Source organism: Onychostoma macrolepis, chromosome 06, assembly GCF_012432095.1.
Source record: "Onychostoma macrolepis isolate SWU-2019 chromosome 06, ASM1243209v1, whole genome shotgun sequence".
NCBI classification, from domain to species: domain Eukaryota; kingdom Metazoa; phylum Chordata; class Actinopteri; order Cypriniformes; family Cyprinidae; genus Onychostoma; species Onychostoma macrolepis.
The window spans coordinates 11,310,240-11,329,806 of NC_081160.1; the positions used below are offsets into that span (position 1 = coordinate 11,310,240).

At 36.5% G+C, this 19,567-nt stretch overlaps 1 protein-coding gene across 1 annotated transcript; it reads left to right on the forward strand.

The window, feature by feature from the left end:
• Positions 1 to 6,264: 6,264 nt before the first annotated feature.
• Positions 6,265 to 17,939, forward strand: rhebl1 (Ras homolog, mTORC1 binding like 1). Its single transcript, XM_058779677.1, has 8 exons — positions 6,265 to 6,629; positions 8,124 to 8,195; positions 9,430 to 9,497; positions 9,583 to 9,665; positions 15,229 to 15,285; positions 15,376 to 15,423; positions 16,206 to 16,287; positions 16,461 to 17,939. The coding sequence occupies exons 1-8, from the start codon at positions 6,578 to 6,580 to the stop codon at positions 16,551 to 16,553; spliced, it is 555 nt and encodes a 184-aa protein (XP_058635660.1). The 5' UTR covers positions 6,265 to 6,577; the 3' UTR covers positions 16,554 to 17,939.
• The last annotated feature ends 1,628 nt before the right edge of the window (positions 17,940 to 19,567 follow it).

Here is a 19,567-nt window from a genome sequence, read left to right on the forward strand (position 1 = left end):
GCATACACATACAGAAAATATATTGTCATAATCATGTCTATTTGCTTTCATATTTCATGTGTAGAAAAATGTTTCACTTGATTTATTTTTATTTTTTAATACGGAAGATCTAGAGAGTGAACGTGCTCTGACTCAACACTCGTGCACGTGGAAGAAAATGGACGGTGCTCTACAGATCACATAATTCAGTGCAGAATTAATAGAAATGTTATTCTGTATAAAGAACATGTGAGAAATTTGTTCTCAAATACCAACGATAACAAGAACTCAGCATCCACTCTCTTCTCTACTGGATACTCTTCTTCGGTGTTTGTTTACACTGGTTTTCGAGACCAGGGTAACCACTCTTACCCTTTTGTGCAACAGCAGCTGCTCCTTGATCCTTGATCCTTGATCCTTGCTCAAATCTTATTGGATGGCCCGTGTTTTCACTTTATGAAACTGAAAAGATTCGTCGGGCTGGTGTGAAAAAAACATTAGCATTTTCAGTGCGCGAATTTTCGCGGTCGCGGAGAATGGATGAGTTTTTCGTGGGAAATTGTGGCCTAATGGTTAGAGTCTCAGGCCGGCTGGGATTGTAGGTGGGGGGAGTGCATGTACAGCGCTCTCTCCACCCTCAATACCATGACTGAGGTGCCCTTGAGCAAGGCACCAACTGCTCCCCGGGCGCCGCAGCATAAATGGCTGCCCACTGCTCTGTGTGTGTGTTCACTGCTGTGTGTGTGCACTTTGGATGGGTTAATTGCAGAGCAGAAATTCCGAGTATGGGTCAGCATACTTGGCCGTATGTCAATTCACTTTCACTTTTTATAGGGAAAGACTGCCTAGTTAAATGTTTAGCCATGTCACTACTGATTTTTGAACTAATCAATCATGTTCAATGTAATCAATCAATTCATGTAATCAATTTACAGCATTTGTTGTGAATTCGAATGACACTGTAGTAGGGTCGCTTTGTGAAAACATCTAAATGGTTAATTATGGAGATAGTAAGTCAGAAACTCACCTGTACCCCACTCATATTGGTCTGAAAAGGTAAAGAGGTGTTCGGGTCTCGGGAGACTAGCGTAAATTGACCGACAGCGCCATCTGCTGTTTTTCGAAAAGAAAGTTGCTCAGTTGCATTTGTGAGAAAATCTGCCTGCATGTGTGTGAGAAAATCAAGCCAAGTTTCCTCATAAAAAGGCAAATGAGTCTCACAGTTGTAACACACAATACACATATTTTTCCATACCTCTGCATTTTCTCTCAAATAGAGTTTTGTATTTGCAAATCATTTTGCGTTTGTTTGAAAGTCAAGTTTTTCTTTGCAAAGCAGATTGTGTTTATTTGCAAAACACTGGATTTGTTTGTATTATTTTGTCACAAAATTCACTCCATAGGGAAAGACCTTAACAATCCATTAATGGATTTGAATAATAAAAATGTGTTAGTGTGTTATGTGTAACCTGTTAAAAAGACAGGTTTTTAATCTAGATTTACACTGACAGAGTGTGTCTGCCTCCCGAACAGTGTTAGGAAGATTGTTCCTAAATAGATAAAGGATCTGCCGCCCGCAGTTGATTTTGATATTCTAGGTAAAATGACCAGAGTTTTGAGTTCGTAGTGGACATGAAAGACTCTAGCTGCTGCATTTTGAACCAGCTGGAGTTTGTTTATTAAGCATGCAGAGCAACCACCCAATAGAGCAATAGAGAAGTGACTTACAGATGCTCCTGACAAGGTCACAGTGAAGGAGAGTGGTGGAGCGGAAGTGAAACAGGGGGAGAATGGAGGGCCTGCCCCATGTGATGGAAGAGGGCCTGGAGACTGTGGTGGAGCAAGTGACCAGAGTATCACAGGCAGAGCGAGAGAGACCAGGGCAGAGCGGGTGGCCAGGGACATGCCCCCTCACTTTGAATGGGCATGACGCCTCTGCCAGGGAGGAGCCAGCGGACTAGGGTGGAGCCAGCAGTGCGGATAGACAGGGAAGAACTGGCAGTATGGATGGCCAGGGTGGAGCTGGAGTCCAGGGCTCGTATTTACAAAACATGTTTAGGAGAAAATCTTAAAAATAATGGGTGTTTCAGTCCTAAATTTAGGACTCCAAAATGCTTCACAAAGCATTTTAGCACAAAAACTAGCTCCTAAATCTGTGAAACATTAGGAGTATAGGAGAGGACTCCTAAGTCACTAAAACCAAGCCACAAATTATCCTAAAATGGCTGTTGCTGGCCATCTGCCTCAGAATATAAATATTTTAGAAACATCTGACTGTAATGAGCTTTTAAAAAGGTGTCACCTTTTGGTTTTGGAGGTTATCCTAACTCCAAACTTCCCTTTGATTATAACCTTATTTTCATTAATCAGCTGGGCAAGAAGTAACAGATGTTCTTGCGTCCAGTTTGTTTTTTGTTTTTTACATTTGCATGTCTTACTATCAGCCAAGATTATTCTACTCTGTTAATTAAAAGGCTGTTTGTATGCATATTCACTAATTATGAGAAGCATACATGTACGAGGCTGACAATTAGCTGAACGTATACTTGTTTAATTAGTGACACTTAACGTGCATTTTAAAATCTTTATTTGAATGTGGCAATTAATATTTTTATATTGAAATAATATTGCATAATAATAAGCAAAATATTGCGCTCTACAATAATTGGATGAATAAATTCCTGACAGAGTCTCCTCCCCTCTCAGCCAATCACTGTGTGCATAGTTAGTAAGCATGCTGACATCATAGCAACAAGGTCAACCCTGCCCTTACCCTTAGCTTAAGACTTCTCTCTATTCCTTAGTAAAAGTTTGTCTCAGCAGCTTTGTGAATAGGTTTTAAGAGAAAACCCTTAGCTAAAAACTTTTACTGCTATTTAGGAGAACTCTTAGTGGTAAGATAAAATGTTTTGTGAATACGGGCCCAGGATGGAGCCAGCAGTGCAGATAGTCAGGGCAGAGCCAGCAGTATGGGTGGCCACTGGCCAGGGTGGAGCTGAAGACCAGGATGGAGCCAGCAGAGCAGGCGGCCAGGGTGTAAGGTCCACACGATTGGTCCAAGGAAGGTGCCCAATGGTCCTATTTCACTCTTTTATCTTATTGAATCTCATTGATTTTATTCCTATAACATTTTGAGTCTCGTACCGGCCGGTGTACGGATCTCGTTCAATACTTGGCTCGTGCAATACTTAGCTCATTCTAGAATACTTTTATTAGTCCCCATAGATCTGTAAACACTTAATTAAGGTAAGACATCTAACCAGAGGTCATGACCATAACTATAGAACCAAGTTGACCAACTTAACTTTTTCTAAGTAACTTTATATAATCATGCTGTAATTTCTCACGTACACTTAGAATAATTTTACAATAATCAGAGGTTGAGGCTGACCAGAATTTAGGTTGGTCAACAACACACTGTTGCTCTAAACGGAAGAACCCAATAGCCTCTACAGTCTAAGTATACATAACTAATGCCAATGTGTTAGCAGGAGCTCTAAAACATTTTAGTCCGTTACTAACCTGACCGCAGATTTGCAGTGTTATAGACTTAGCACATTTAATTAGAGTCGGTGATCTCAGAGTAAGTCCGAATAAATTCAATTGTAACAATTTATTATCAGTCAGGTAAATAATTATGTATTATGCCAATTATATAGCCAATTCAAATATATCAAATCAATACAAGACATCAAAATCTCAAAGATGAATCTAAGAGCACTCCTGACTTTAGAAAAATACATAATATGAAGTGTGTGAACACACTTCCTACCACGGGCTCATTCCGGCTAAAAGGCACCCTGCAAGATTTGCTTAAGGGTACAACGGGGCTAAAGGCGCCTTTGATATTATTTTCATCTGAACCACTAGATGGCACAAAAACATGGCTTAGCACTTTCCAAAACATTCGCTTTTCTAGATGCACGTGTATATTATCTGATCTTTGACGCAGCAGCGCGAAGTTGATTCTGTACTTACTTGATCTAATATTTTATGTTTTTTAAAATGCTGTAGATTTAAGTAGCAAATGAGAATCGCTCAAATGAATGCATATATTTTGAGACAAAGGTCGTCTTTATGATTTTCAGTTTTGTTTAAGATAATTAAAGCAAAATTTTTGAAATAACGAAGAATATGTAAAAGTATGGTATTTGGGGTGAAAAGCGCCCCTGCTGTTGGGGCTAAAGGCACACAGTAGCCTAATTAAAATGATAATTAATAGATCGCAGACTTTTCCATTTGTTGACGTGACATGGTTAGATTCAGATGTTAAATATCATATATTATGTTGGGTGTCCATATTAGAGATAATTACCATGTTTAGAATGAAACCAACCATCATATTTAAAAACATGATATTAATCATATCATATAATAAAATATAATTTGTTGCTACTGTAATATATTTTCAATTATTATTGGATCTCCTTCAATACGTTCATAATCTTATTAAAATGATTTTATTTCTGTATTTTTAAATATTTTTTTTTATATTAACATATTTTAATCACAGTATATTTATTGAACAAAATTTAATTATTTTATTTTCCAAAATAAGCAGAAAATAGTACAAACTTTGCTAAAGTGATTGTTTTGAACAAGTATTAACTTAGACATTATTTTTTTTTAAAAACATTATTTTAGCTGAAGTATTTGTGTGTGGGGTAAAAGGCCCCCCCGCCACCTCATACATTTATAAGATTTTTAAACAAAATAAACAACTTGAATGATTTATTTCCACACAAAATCTGGTGCTCCATTAATGTTCAACACAACATATATATTTTTTCTCTGCAATTATACAGTTTAGGCGCAGTGAATAGCACATTTTTTCTTAAGGGGGGCCTTTAGCCCCGTTGTACTTTGACCAAGATAAACATCCCCCGAAATGGAGACAGGGACTAACAATTGGAATTTGCATTGATCAAGTAGAGTTATCACCTTTTGGGACAGAAGGTAATTTGCATCAAAGACACTGGGAGTAGTTTCCAGTATTTTCTAATCTTGATGGCTGTCTGTCTTATTGTTTAAGAGAATGAGACCTTTAACCAGACACACGGAGACCTTTCAAATGACATCAAAACATGAACAGCTGCATTGTTATAAACTCTGATTAAGAATAGTGGTTTCGGTGATCTCTGTAATGTAATCATTCATAAAGGTGTGAAACATTTGTCTCTCTCAGTTGGGTGTGTTGTCTTGAATGAGGATGTGAGGCTTGTTAGACAGTGTTCAGACGTTGATTCTCTCAAGAGTTCTTTGTCTTTTCAGACTGTGGCCCTCCTCTGGTCCAGATAAATGGCATCAGCTTTACAGTTTATCAACGTATCTGAGTGTATCTCAGATGATCAACGTGTCTGAGGTGTTTGATCAAAGAGTCTGGGATTCTGGGATTCAAAGAGTCAGAAGACCACCATGGTGGATCAGGCAGAACTGAAACAGACAGAAAGTTTAGAAATGGCCATGTCATAATACAAATTTGTGTCCTCATAAATCACATAAACACGCACACACACACACACACACACACACACACAAAATGTCTTTTCTGTATTTTTTTAAACCAGGGATGAGGGTGCTTCAAGGGATTCAGCAATAGTAATAGTATATTTTTAGGGCTATATGCACTTAACCTATTTTTTTTTTAAATGTTTGCAAATGCAAATACATTCTATAGAATACAGGGTTGAACTGAGAATTACAGTTGTCTTTTTATGAGACAGTACTCACATTGGAGTGTGGAGGTTTCTATAGCTAAGCAGACTCTCAAACATCCAAAACTGGTATAAATGTATCATTAGATAAGTCAGAATTCAAAGGATAAATTAAACTAGCTGTCAGAAAGATGTGCCAAGAGACACAATCTTTATGGCATTTAAAAAGAAGTTGGTTGGTTCTGAATGATACAATAATATCTCAGCTAGAATTGGAAAGCCTTATAATATGTAAGCATGATTCTGGCAGTTGAAATAAATGTGGACTTTAAGAAACTAAGAAAAGAGCATGTGCTGATGAAATGTAAGTTTATGTGAAAAATCCAAGTCAGAGGAGAACTAAAACTTCTTGCTATCAATTACGGGACATTACAGAATGTTCTGAACTAGATGAGTAAAGTTTTTTAACTTGGCTTTTTCTTATAAAGTATAAAGTCCACATTCTCATATAAAGTAGGCTATAATATATATTCCTCTTGTCAAAGAGTATAGAAGACCAGTCAACACAAGTTCTATGCTCTTGTACAGCAACACTCCACCCCAGTAGGTGGCGGAAATGCACCAACAGTTGGTTCGCCAACCGCCATATAACCTAGAAGCCGAAGACACGCTAATGCAGTGAATAAGCATTTTAGTTCATTCGTCGTAGTTTTAAGACGTGGCACTATACCTAAAGGTTTACTTCCAAAGAAAAGTATTTTTGACTGTACGGCGAACACAAACCGAAAAGTTTACTTTATGCGACAGAAACAATGATGAAGATCTTTCTGGAGGGCGTGGAAAAGTTTGTTGTTATCACGTGATAGACCTCTAATGTTTGATAAACTATTTCTTTCTTAAGCTCCAGTTCTTTGGTTTGGACGTTCAACGGATATTCAAAAACAATGCCTCAACCTAAATACAGAAAGATTGCTGTATTAGGGTATCGTTCTGTTGGTGAGTGTTTGATATACTTTTTTCAGTATTTGATGTTATGTAGTCGCTAAGTTAGCAGAGTTGTTACAGTTGTATAGTAAATTTCACTTTTAGCTGTTCTGTGTCCAGCCACTTTAAGCTAATTTACTAATTTATTTCGACACTGTAAAGAAAGTTCAAACAGGGCACCAGCATTTGGAAACATAATGGAGAAGCGCATGGTGCTGGCAGGAATTAGCAACGTGCGGATCTCAACACACGAGGACCACACGCGATCATTTCCAATCATTTGCTAATCAAAACTCGAATATCAGCAGTCTGGCAATTCTAGTAACATCTCGCTATGTCTCAAAAGTGATTTGTAACGAGTTGCAGTTGCTTTTTAGCTAGTAATTCGCCAGTTATTGCCGCTTTCTGTTCCACCTTAAATGACTCTACGACTCACATTAACGTGTCGATGGCGCTGTGTCCATAAAGGGTTTTACAGTGCTCATTCTCGGTCATTTTCAAGGGTACATTAAATGTGACACTGTTGTTTAATGCCCCATCAAGATTTTGAAACAATACATAGGCTACTGATTCTAGTCGAATTTGACATTTTTGCTGTACCATTGTAATGGTTTTGTGAAATTGACGTGGGCGATAACAAAGAATAAGCCGTCCTGTTGCACCTTCTGGCCAATATGAGGCTGCCTTTTGCTTACTAAGTTTGTTACTCTACCGGTCTATTTTAATGCACCTATGAATTTTATATTTGAGACAACACATATAAATAAGTTTAGTTTAATCATCTTTGGGTGTGTAGTAATCGTTTTTCGTCATTATCAAGGATAAGCCTAATAATGGTTGATTAAAAAAAAAGTTTCAGTTGCAGCAATACAGTGTAAATCTATATCGATAGAACCAATGTATAAATTATTATTTTTTGACGCATTCTGTTTAACTTTATCTTGCACACCTGGCGGCCCTTTGAAATCCTTTTATATTTGATGTATTGCCTTCTGAAGTGGCGGATCTTGTAGTATTGTTTGCTGACTGGTGCCGTTAGGTCTGCAGGTTTACAGATTACATTTTGTCTTTATGCAAATGAAAAGTGATTCCATATTTCAGTTGAGGACAGAAAGCTATATTTCTATTGTTATCAGCTATTTCTATCATTCAAATAATATCAATAAATAAACCTTCTGCCCAGTTTCTCTTGAACAAGGAAACAATGGCTTATTCTCACAATGGCTTAATTCACACAATGCATTACACATTTACAAGTGTTTTGTTAGTGCCATGTTCTTAACCTGCAAATACATGATGTGACGATCAGTCAGCAGCTTTCTCAACACCTTTCTGTTACTTTTAATAATTATTTTAGTTTAGTTGTAATTTTTTCTGTTATAATAAAATAATTTGATTATTATTGTACTTAATGTCATTTAACACCCTTATAATAGATGGCACATTTTTGTTACTAACTATTGTTAAACATTGTTTTGCTAATTGTTTTGATTTATTTTACAACAGGAAAATCCTCCCTCACGATACAGTTTGTAGAAGGACAATTTGTAGATTCCTATGACCCCACTATTGAAAACAGTGAGTACCAGAATATTTTATTGATATACTGTTTTTCTATCATTCTTAGACTGCATTATTCTAATCTAAAATGTCATAATGGACTAATAGGCCTACATGTAGTGACTAGCAATTAGTATATGCTACTAAGTTTTTAAGACCATTATATAATGTTGAAGGATCAAACTGCATTATATAGTAGTATGAGAGTGGACAGGGCTGTTTCTGACCATTGACTCATTGGCATTCCTGGGGAAAATTATGACTCTTTGCGTTTGAAATTAGCCTGTGTGCTGCAATCTATTTAACAATTATTTATTTGTTATTCATTTACAGTTTTTATTATTTTGTTTAGTATTCGCTTTCTAGTTTAGTATAAATGTAGGTAACACTTTATTTTGATAGTCCACTTTAGACATTCTACTAACAGTAAGTAATTTTGCAACTACATGTCAGCTAGCAGTCATTAGAGTATTAGTAGACTGTCTGCTTAATATCTTCTAGATTAGAATTTATTTTGATGGGTCTGCAACATACAACATACTGACTATGAGAAATTTTGCAAGTATGTGTCAACTTATTCTACTAACCCTAACAGTCTACTCTGAGAGTTAATAGACATGTAGTTGCAAATTAATGAGCATTAGTTGACATGTAGTTGCAAAGTTACTTATAGTTAGTAGAATGTCTAAAGTGGACTATCAAAATAAAGTGTAACCTAAATGTATATATGCTTATAAATATCTTTCTTTATTTTAATGTTTTGGTAAATTTAGTGTACATTTGAATGCTATACATTTATCCCTTATACCTTTGTGTGCATATATAACTTGTGTAATAACATTAATTATTCATTAACAAACAATGTTACATAATGTTAAACAGATCATTAGTTGTTTAAATAGAAATTAGTGTCATTAAAGTTAGATTCATGTACGTTATAATGATTCATGTATGTTATAATCATATGAATGTTAATGAACCACTTATCTGCTATATATAATGTTGTTTATGAAGTAATTAAATTGTGTTATTAGTGTTGCCAACATTTTTATTTTCATCAAGTGATCAGTAATGACTGCTATATTGTGACACCTGTCAGGTTAACTAAATGGGGGGGGGGGGGGGGATCTGTTGTTCCTTATTCAGTTTTTAATTCCTGCTTGTGTGCTGTCTGATATCTCAACAACCATAGTGGAAATTTGAATGTTCTGATATCCCCAATTGAATATATCTTTTCTGTTTGTCTTTTAAGCTTTTAATAAAATGGTGTCTGTGAATGGCCAGGATTTCAATCTCCAGTTGGTTGACACTGCTGGACAGGTAAGGACACTCCTGCCCAAACTTTCTGTATTTTTTCCCCCCATCATTTTTCATACCAGTTGTCCCCCTCCCCCTTTCTGTTTAGGATGAGTATTCCATTTTCCCCCAGTCTCATTCTATGGATATTCATGGTTACGTTCTGGTGTATTCTGTCACTTCAATGAAAAGGTCAGGATTTTTTTTTTCTTACTTATCCTGTTAAGGTTTTTTGTTGTTGTTGTTTTCCTTAAGGCTGGAATACACTACACGACTTTTAAAATCTGACAGATTTTTAAAACCGTAGGCTTCATACTAGGGGTGACCCCGAATAGTCGACGATTTGATGCTTCGATTCGAGGAGCCTGATTCGTCTCCCAATCTCACAGTGGAATATTCGCGGGGTGTTATGATCATACCATTTTGGCTATATGGGGGTGCTCAATGTTTGATTTCACATAGAAATACCGGTTTTCTCCCAATAAGTTAATATACAGCCTATTATGATAATGCTGTAAATAAGAATCTGAAAAGAAAAAAAAGCTTTAAATAAATATTTTAACGTGCGTGAATAAAAACACTTTATTGAACAGTGATTATCTCTTCAGTGCGCAGCGTGAGCAGGACAAACAACTATGAAGAATAGTAGTAACTATGACTGGGACTGTCATATACACATAACATTATAATGAGAACACTATTATAATAAAACGCTGTGAATTTTTAGAGTTTAGTTCCCGTGTTTCTGCACGTTGTTGCGTCAAGAACGCATCCACAAGTATAAATAATGAAGCGTATTTTATATGAGATAAATGAGTTAAATCCCATTGATTAAAAACCTTCTATCAAATGATTAATTCTACTGGTCATTCAGCGCGCGCAGCTCAAAACAGAAATGCAGAACATTAATAACGTTATAATGAGAGCACGATTGTAAAAAATTTTGTGAATTCTTAGAGTTTCGCTGACGTTTAATGTTAACTATCTTTTAATCAAAACATAAAACATTATTCACTCCATTTGTATCTGCGAGGCGTTCATTACACATTTTCCCTGTGTGTTAACGTCAGTATTTATGACTGTCGAATGTCTGACTTGACTCTTGGTAATGTGTTTTGCCCCGCCCCCAAACATATGATTCGACTGTCAGCAAGATTCTAAAATTCTGATTCGACTATGAAAATCCTTAGTCGGGGACACCCCTACTTCATACACTTACCGACTTTGTAAATGGTGACAAAGGAAAACTGGGCATCATACACTACACGACCGAGGATCATACACTACCAGACTTTAAAGTCGTTCCGGTCACAACAAACTCACGCAGAAACGTGCGCCTTGTTGCTAGGAGACGCATGACAAATGAAAACAATGTGTTCTAAAATCGGCTGAAAATATCAAACATGTTTCATATCCTCAGACTGGATGGAATCAAAGTCTGAAGCTAAAAAATCGGGAGTCTGTGACCATCATACACTACCCGATTTTCTGTGGAATCTGTCAGCTGTAATCTGCAGACTGGCTCTGACTTTCCTCAACTAGCGTCAACTTGTTCAGACTGTAAAATAGGGGGAAAATCGAGGCAAAAATTGTGTGTTCCAGGCTTTAGTCATTTAATTTGAATGTTTAAATGTTTGGTCTGTTTTGATTTTCTTAAGGTTAATAATGCAAATAAACACATTTGCATGCATGTCTAATCTCTATTTTATTTCATTCTTTATTCTTGGACTTTATTCTTTCTAATGCTTCACTTGTTTGTCATCTTTATACTATTTCAAATTCAAGTTGGTTTTCATGTTACCAATTACAGAGAAACATGCTGTCACAGAGATCAGCATTGAATCTCTACAGTTATTTCAGTCAGGTCTTATAGAGAGATAATAGATTATCAAAGCTACTTCAGTCTGGATATATTGACTGTATAAATCTAGCGATTTATTGCACTCCAATTTACTGATATACAGTAGGTATTTTAGCCTATGTGCACAATGACAAGACAGATTATTTAAAGGGGTCATATGATGCGATTTCTATTTTTTCTTTAGTGTGTTATGTAGCTGTTTGTGCATGTAGACGATCTGCAGAGTTACAAAGCTTAAAGTCTCCCACAAAAGGATTTATTCTATCTAAAATAGGAGGCAGTAGTGTTGATGCAGCCATGTCAGGGAGACGCTGTGTGTTTCTGTGCGAACGCAAAAGCACTTTATTTGGCCTTCCCAAAGTAGATGCAGTTAGGAATCATTAAGATTATTTACAACAGAACAGCACAACCCAAATGTTCGAATTTGTGCAACGCATTTTTGGACCACAGTTGCGTGAACATAGGAGAGTACAAGGCTGGCTGTGCACAAAGGTTATTTATAAAAATAAAAAAAAATGGGTAAATTCCGACTTTGCTCTGACAATCTGGTACTTCTGAATCAACTAATAACAAAACATACTTAGTCGCTGAAGTATTTGCTATTGACCGTTCAAATGCATGTCGTGTGTGTGTGTGTGTGTGTGTGTGTGTGCACGCGTGTGTGTGAGAGAGAGACAGGGTCACATCACAGTGGAGTCAGCTTTCTTAATCACGGCTTGTGTGCAGATACCTTAGAGCTTTATCACTCCATCTGTCACGCGACTCTGTTCCTCTTTCGGGCTTGAACTGATGGTAAAACTAAGGACATTATTAACTGTCTTTATATTTACTTTGAAAGCTGAATCTCGCGATTATAGTAAGGGGCGTTACATTTCCGACACGTGCTTGTGAAGTTCGGCCAATCGCAATGCACTGGGTCAGCTGGCTAATCAGAGTAGACTGTCCTTGTCGGAAGGAGGGGCTTTGTAGAAAACGACGCGTTTGAGAGAGGCGGGGCATAGAGCAACTACAATGATGTACAGTATTTGAAAAATAATGTGTTTTTTTTAATGTGAACATTAAAGCATGTCAACATTCTGTTACACCAAATACACAAAATAATGATCTTTAAAATGGCATCATGACCCCTTTAAAACAATATAATCTCTGGTTTACAGCTTATTAACATTTATGACTGAAATATTTGCTTAAGAATTTCTGTTTCAAATGTGTGATAATGTTCTAAATCTTAACAGATAGGTGTACTAATACTGCTCTGTACATGTATCAAACTGTTGCATTAGTTTCCTAATTAATCTTACTAGAATAAAAATAAAAACGTTTGCAATAGCATGATAACTGATCAAACACTTTCTGTTTTGGTTGCAACCACTATGACTGCTACATGATTTGGTTTGCTATAGATACTATACTATAGCTTACTATAGATATAAATACATAAGCCAAAAATTTAAATAGAATCAGCACAGGCTCTGTCAAGCCACTTTTCTTTCATAATGGTTCCGGTATGGATTACTGACCAGTGTTCTGGCCTGGAAAAATCGATTTCACTCTGGCCCTTTGGCAGTCTCATTGAGCAATGTAATAACATTCCATTCCATTACTCTGAAGGTCTTAATGTGTTAAATTGTGTGTGAGAGAATGAATCTGCGTGTTCAGTTTCAGCTTCTCTTGAGCAAGTACAGATGAAAGTAGTGGCCGTTTATCGGCAGAAATGCACAGGAATGACTCCCGTTATCTGTAAACAGCATAACGCAGAAATGCTGCTTAAACAAACAATGTGACGCATCATATTTGTTTTTGGACTGGTTATGTAGTCACTTAAACAACACCTACACACGTGGTCAGAATTGTTGGTACCCATGGTTAATATGATCAAAGAAGGCTGTGAAAATAAACATGCATTATTAATCCTTTTGATCTTTTATTTGAAACAAATCACAAAAATCTAACCTTTCATTGAACTAAAACAATTGAAAATGGGGGAAAATCTCATTATGAAATAATGTTTTTCTCAAATACACATTGGGCACAATTATTGGTACCCCTAGAAATTCTTATGAATAAAACATCTGTGAGTTATATTCCCATTCATATTTACAATTTTGAGCACACCAGAGTGATTATAAACTTGGCTTCCTGTTTCACAGGAATATAAATAGGAGGGGAAACAAAGGCCAAACTCCCTTAATCATCCATTACAATGAGTTAAACCAAAGAATATATTTCTGATGTGCAGCAACAGATAATTGAGCTTCACAAATTAGAAAGTGACTTTAAAAGAGCTAGAGCAGTGAAAATTCCCATTTCCACCATCAGGGCAATAGTTAAGAATTTCCAATCAACATAAAATGTTACAAATCTGCCTGGAAGAGGACGTGTGTCTATATCGTCCTAATGTACGGTGAGGAGGAAAGTTTGGCTAAAAGAGTAGCTAAAGGCTCTGGAGAATTGCAGAAAATAGTTCTACACCACATGCTGTTTGGGAGGGTTTCAAGAAAAAATAAAATAAAAATATATATCAAGAAAAGAAAATGCTCTTATCCAAAAACAATCCCCAGCATATTCAGTTGTCTGACACAACTGGAACTTAAATGGCTTCTATGGTCGGATGCAAGTAAAAAAAAAAAAAAAAAGCTTTTTAGCAGTAAACACTCAAGATGGGTTTGGTGAACAAAGGGATAAAAAGTACCCCGTGTGTACAATGAAATATACTGTATTTTTAATATCGTGGGCCTATATTTCTGCTGGAGGTCCTGGACATCTTGTTTAGACAGGTGGCATCTTTGATTCTGTCAAATACCAACACATAAAAAAAATCAAAAAGTGACTGACTGAATCTTATAATGGGCCATGTTTGGATCTTCAAATTGGACAATAATCCAAAAACAAACCTTAAAAACACAAAAATAGGTCACTGGGCACAAAACCAAGCTGCTTCTATGGCAGGGATACTCAAATCTGGCTCGCGAGATCCACTTTCCTGCAGAGTTTAGATCGAACCTTAATCAAACACACCTGAGCATGCTAATCAGTGTCTTCAGGATCATTAGAAAATCACAGGTAGGTGAGTTTGATCAGGGTTGGAGCTAAACTCTGCAGGAAAGTGGATCTCGCGAGCCAGATTTGAGTATCACTGTTCTATGGCCATTCCAGTTCCCTGACCTGAACCCTATAGAAATAGAGTGAGATGAACTGAAGAGGAGAAGCACCATCGTGGAGCTGAGAATCTAAAGGGTCTGGAGTGATTCTGGATGAAGGAATGGTCTCTGATCTCTTGTCAGGTGTTCTCTAACCTCATCAGGCATTATAAGAGAAAACTCAGAGCTGTTATTTTGGCAAATGGAGGTTTCAAAAAGTATTGAATAAAGGGTACCGTTAATTGTGTCCAATGTAAATTAGAGAAAAACATTTATTTCATAATGATATTTCCCCCCCATTTAAAATTCTTATTCTCCAATGAAAGGTTAGATTTTTTTTTTTTTTTTTTTTTTTTAATAAATTTCTTTTAAATAAAAGATCAAAAGGACAATGCAGATTTATTTTCACAGCCTTCTTTGGTCATATTTACCATGGGTACCAACAATTCTGACCACGTGTGTATATCACCTTTTCTGTTACATAAGTCTGTGGGAACACAGGGCTACTTCTAGACAGGCTTCAGTTTGCCCAGCGAAACACTATGTAGAATGTTTTACTAATATTTGATATTTGTCAAAACCATTGCAGATACTATAACACTAGTGACGGCCAATATTGAATGGGAGGAAAAAGGACCTCTTTTAACCTCATATTCTGATATGGGTTATTTTTCTTCTGACTGTAAGGGCTTAGGTACTGATATGAATATTTTTCAGAGGCCAATAAAATGTAAACAATCTGCTCTGTTTTCAGTTTTGAAGTTGTGCAGGTTCTACATGACAAGCTTCTTGATATGGTTGGAAAGATACAGTAAGTGGGGTTTAAACTTGTGAACATATGGTCTAAAATATTACACAAGGTCATAAAACATGTAGTCATAAATATTACATATTTACCCAGGGTACCTACTGTCCTAGTTGGGAACAAAAAAGACCTTCACATGGAAAGGTAAGCATATACTATATATTCCCCTTTTGCATGTTTTAGGGACCAAGCACTTAAACCCTATTTTTTATGATGATGATGATGGTGGTGGTTTCTATTTTTATTATTATTTTTCCGTTTAATTTTACTGTTATAAGGAAAATTACTTAGTATATTTACATAGATTTGGTAGAATTGTCCCAAATCCCCCTACTACTCAGGCATACATGCTCGCATCAGTCTGACAGGTGGTGCTATAATAAAGCCTTTTACATTTTTGCCGTCGGACATACCACTTGGATATCAAATTTTACCCAGGCCATATTGCCTTTTGTCATTTTGAATTACATTTAAAAGGTTCTTCAAATCATCAATCATCAGATGCTCCTGACGAAGAGTTTTAAAATGAATTTTGATATTTAGTTTGTGTTTTCTGTGGTAGACATGCTTGCATAAACACAAAATCACAATTGATTTAGCAAATTTCTAATCTTAATAATTTGGCCTTAATATCATGAGCCTGCCAGCCTGGTCTCATGATATATGATTCCTTGGGGCATACAGTTGAATGATACCCTCTCAAAGCAAGTGTGTTAAAGTAAGGCACTGATAGGTCATTTAGGTAAAAGATGAACGAGAATAATTTGTAATTAGCTTATTAACATTCATCAATGTAATGTAATGCCTTTTTGTGCTTTTGTCTGTAATATATATGCAGCAACAATATGAGTAATTGCAGCTGCAAAGAGAATAAGTTGGTAGGCACAGCATTTTCACTCTCGTGCGCTCTCTCTCTTTTTTTTTAGAATGATTAAACCCGAAGAGGGCAAGAAGCTTGCTGATTCTTGGGGTGCGGCTTTTATGGAGTCATCTGCAAAGGAAAATCAGGTAACTTCTTTTTTTATTTTTATTTTTTTCAGAATAAGGAACTCTTGCTTGTTTTACAGTTGTTTACAAAACTTGTTATAGACACATTTCTGCAATACACATATTTTTGTTTTCTGTACAGTATGGACATTTGTGTGTATGTTCTCCTTTTTAAAAGAACATTTGTTTTACAGACGGCTGTAGAGGTTTTCAAGAGGATTATTCTGGAAATGGAAAAAGTTGATGGAAATGGCCCTTCAGAGGAGAAGAAGTGTGCTGTGATGTAAGGCATGCAGTAAACTCGCATGCTGAAGTTAAGAGACACATCACCATGCCATTAATTATAACGGAGCAGTTCAGTAACAGGTCCTCTCCTGATGAATTATTTCCAAATGCAGTCAGATTTTTAAGCAAATCAGTACTGTTCAAAACCAAGTCAACAAGCATTCTTCCAAAAAAATCATATTCAGTATTGGGAATTCAATATTAATGCTATGTGAGGCTAAAATTACTGTAAAAGTACTGTAAAAATGACTGTTTATTTAAAATCTTTAAGCTTTGTTGACTGACATTTAATGTTTAATCTGACAGGACTAACCTGTCTGCAATCTACGGTCTCAGATTATCTCAGCAGTACACAGTTCTCTTATTTGGAATTTGTTTTTGTTTTTTTGCTCTCCCTCTGACAACTATTTACTAATTTTACTTATTTTGAGTAACCAGCAGAATTAAAATGTGTATGAGTAGTTCATTTAAATTTAGTTTTTACAGAGACTGTCATTGAGACTGCACATATTAACAACTCAGTGCTGTGCTCCTCCTTTCCTTTTCCTAGTGGAGTGTGTGAACAGTGTGGGTGTGTATATATATATAAGATGATGTAAACACCATCCTAAAAGATCCAGTGTTCACACTGTTGGTTTTATACACAATCAAGTGACTACAAGAACTGTATTCTTTTTAAACCTTCAGTATAAAGTAAATATGAGATCTTTAAAACTTTGTTAGAATTCTATTTGTGAGATTTAGCTTTTTTTTTTTTTTCATTTGTTGGAAGTGTTTTGCTTTTGATTCAGCTTGGTTACCTGTAACAATGCCCTACACCCATTTTATTCATGCCACTGTCAACATGAACTTGACATGGCATAGAAGTGTTTGTGAGAAAAATACACCGTTTTAGTATGATGCTGAAATTCATACAGACCATTTGCCGTTTTTGAGGGCATAGTCTAATATTTACATAGTTACCAAGGACCAGTCAATTCATGATCAACGGTTTCCCCCTGTGGAGTCGTATAAGCTTAATCTTCATTTAAAAGCAGGGTCACAAACAATACCGCTGTAGAGCAGTTACGACTGATAATACACCAGCTACCAAAAAATGTTTTTCCAATGCAGTTGTAGTATCCTCCCTGCTTCCGATTTAGTAAGCCTTAGTGATATTAAATAGCACCATGATACGAACACCATCCAGAAATGTCCTGACCTATACTACATTGAATCAGCACTACTGAAGTCCAAGGGTCCTTTGAAATCTGACCTCCTCATTTTCCTGTGAAGTTCAGGGTGCCAGGTTTTTCTTTTTTATAATTTTGACAGCCTTCTTCATTATAATTTTAGGGACTTCTGTATATGGAATTTTTGTATGTGGAAAAATAAACATTTAAAGAATGTTTTGTTTGTTTTTCGTTCTTTCATTTGGATTTCTCACATCACAGTTGAAATAGTCAGTCAGAGCAGTACATTTTCCTTATAATGCAACTTGCTGCTTAATCACCTTAGTACAATGCATGTTTGAAGAGATCAACTAACTAGTCACAGCTTTTAGTAACTTGTCAAACACCAAACTTAGTAACGTTAATGACACCGTGCAGGTGGGGTAATAACTTCTGACAATCAATTTAGTCATTTACATAGACAACAGAATTCCATTCATTTTTCATGTAGTTACTGTATGCTTTACTCCCATATACGTGCAATTTAGTCAGTGAGTAATATTCATTGTATTGTAATTTCTCCGTGACACTGCTGAAAATGAACATGGCATCTGAGGTATGCTTTGCTTTTGTTCTCTTTTAATGAAGGTCTAGATCAGGGGTGCCCAAACTCGGTCCTGGAGGGCCGGTGTCCGGCAGAGTTTAGATCCAACCCCAATTAGACACACCTGAACCAGCTCTTACAAGGCATACTAGAAACTTCCCGACAGGTGTGTTGAGGCAAGTTGGAGCTAAACTCTGCAGGACACCGGCCCTCCAGGACCGAGTTTGGGCACCCCTGGTCTAGATGTTTGATTCCATCTTGGGTTATGTCGTAATCTGGGATTCCCCAGGTAATGATGGGAACTCTTAGTTTGTCAAATTCTCATTATTGAATTGCATTATGGGATTGAATTACATTTTACATTACATTACACTTAGCAGACACTTTTATCCAAAGCAACTTACATTGCATTCAAGTTACAGTTTTACATTTTATCAGCTCTTGCTTTCCCTGGGAATCGAACCCATGACTTTAGCATTGCTAGCGCCATGCTCTACTATTTGAGCTACAGGAAAGCTCATTATCAATTGTGAATGAGCACAATTGATAATGTTCACTATGGTCTTGGACGCCACTACAAATGGCTGTTCCCTCAAATGGTATAGCCATTGCGACTGTGCAGTAAAAGCACAGGCCTTGGAACACCTGCGTATATGAGACTGCACACACCTGCATGGAGTACTGCTGGTGTTTTGAAATTTTATTCCCCACCAGATTATAGCTCCCCTGCTTCTGGTTGGTTGGTTATACAACTAATCCTAACCATAATAGAGAAAACCAAGGGAGTCATAACAGTTTGCAGTTAATAGATAAATTAGTTTTCAAGTTAATGAGAAACGATCTCCATACCTCAGGAAATGTTGCGCTTCATTCTAGAAATCTTAAAAGAGTATCGACTCAAAGGTGACTAAGCCAGACGCTGCCTTTGTCCATCTTTAATATATCACCTTAAGTAATTTCAGCACACTTTAAGGTGATGAAAACTGGTCAGGCTCTCTCAAGATCGTGCTCATAACAGTGAGTTAAAATGAGGTAATGCGCAGTGATGTCTGTGATCGTAGGTAACAAGGATTCAGTACATCACATGAAGTAGAGACAACAATTTACCCACCACTCATTGCACATCACTCTAAAACTGCATTCAAATGGGCTCAAAGATATTGAGACTCTAGAGTTTTTATTGATTTTAATTAGCTCCTGGTGGGGTTCATTCATGGTTATAAAAGATGTGATGCAACAGTTATAATGCATCTGTTATGAT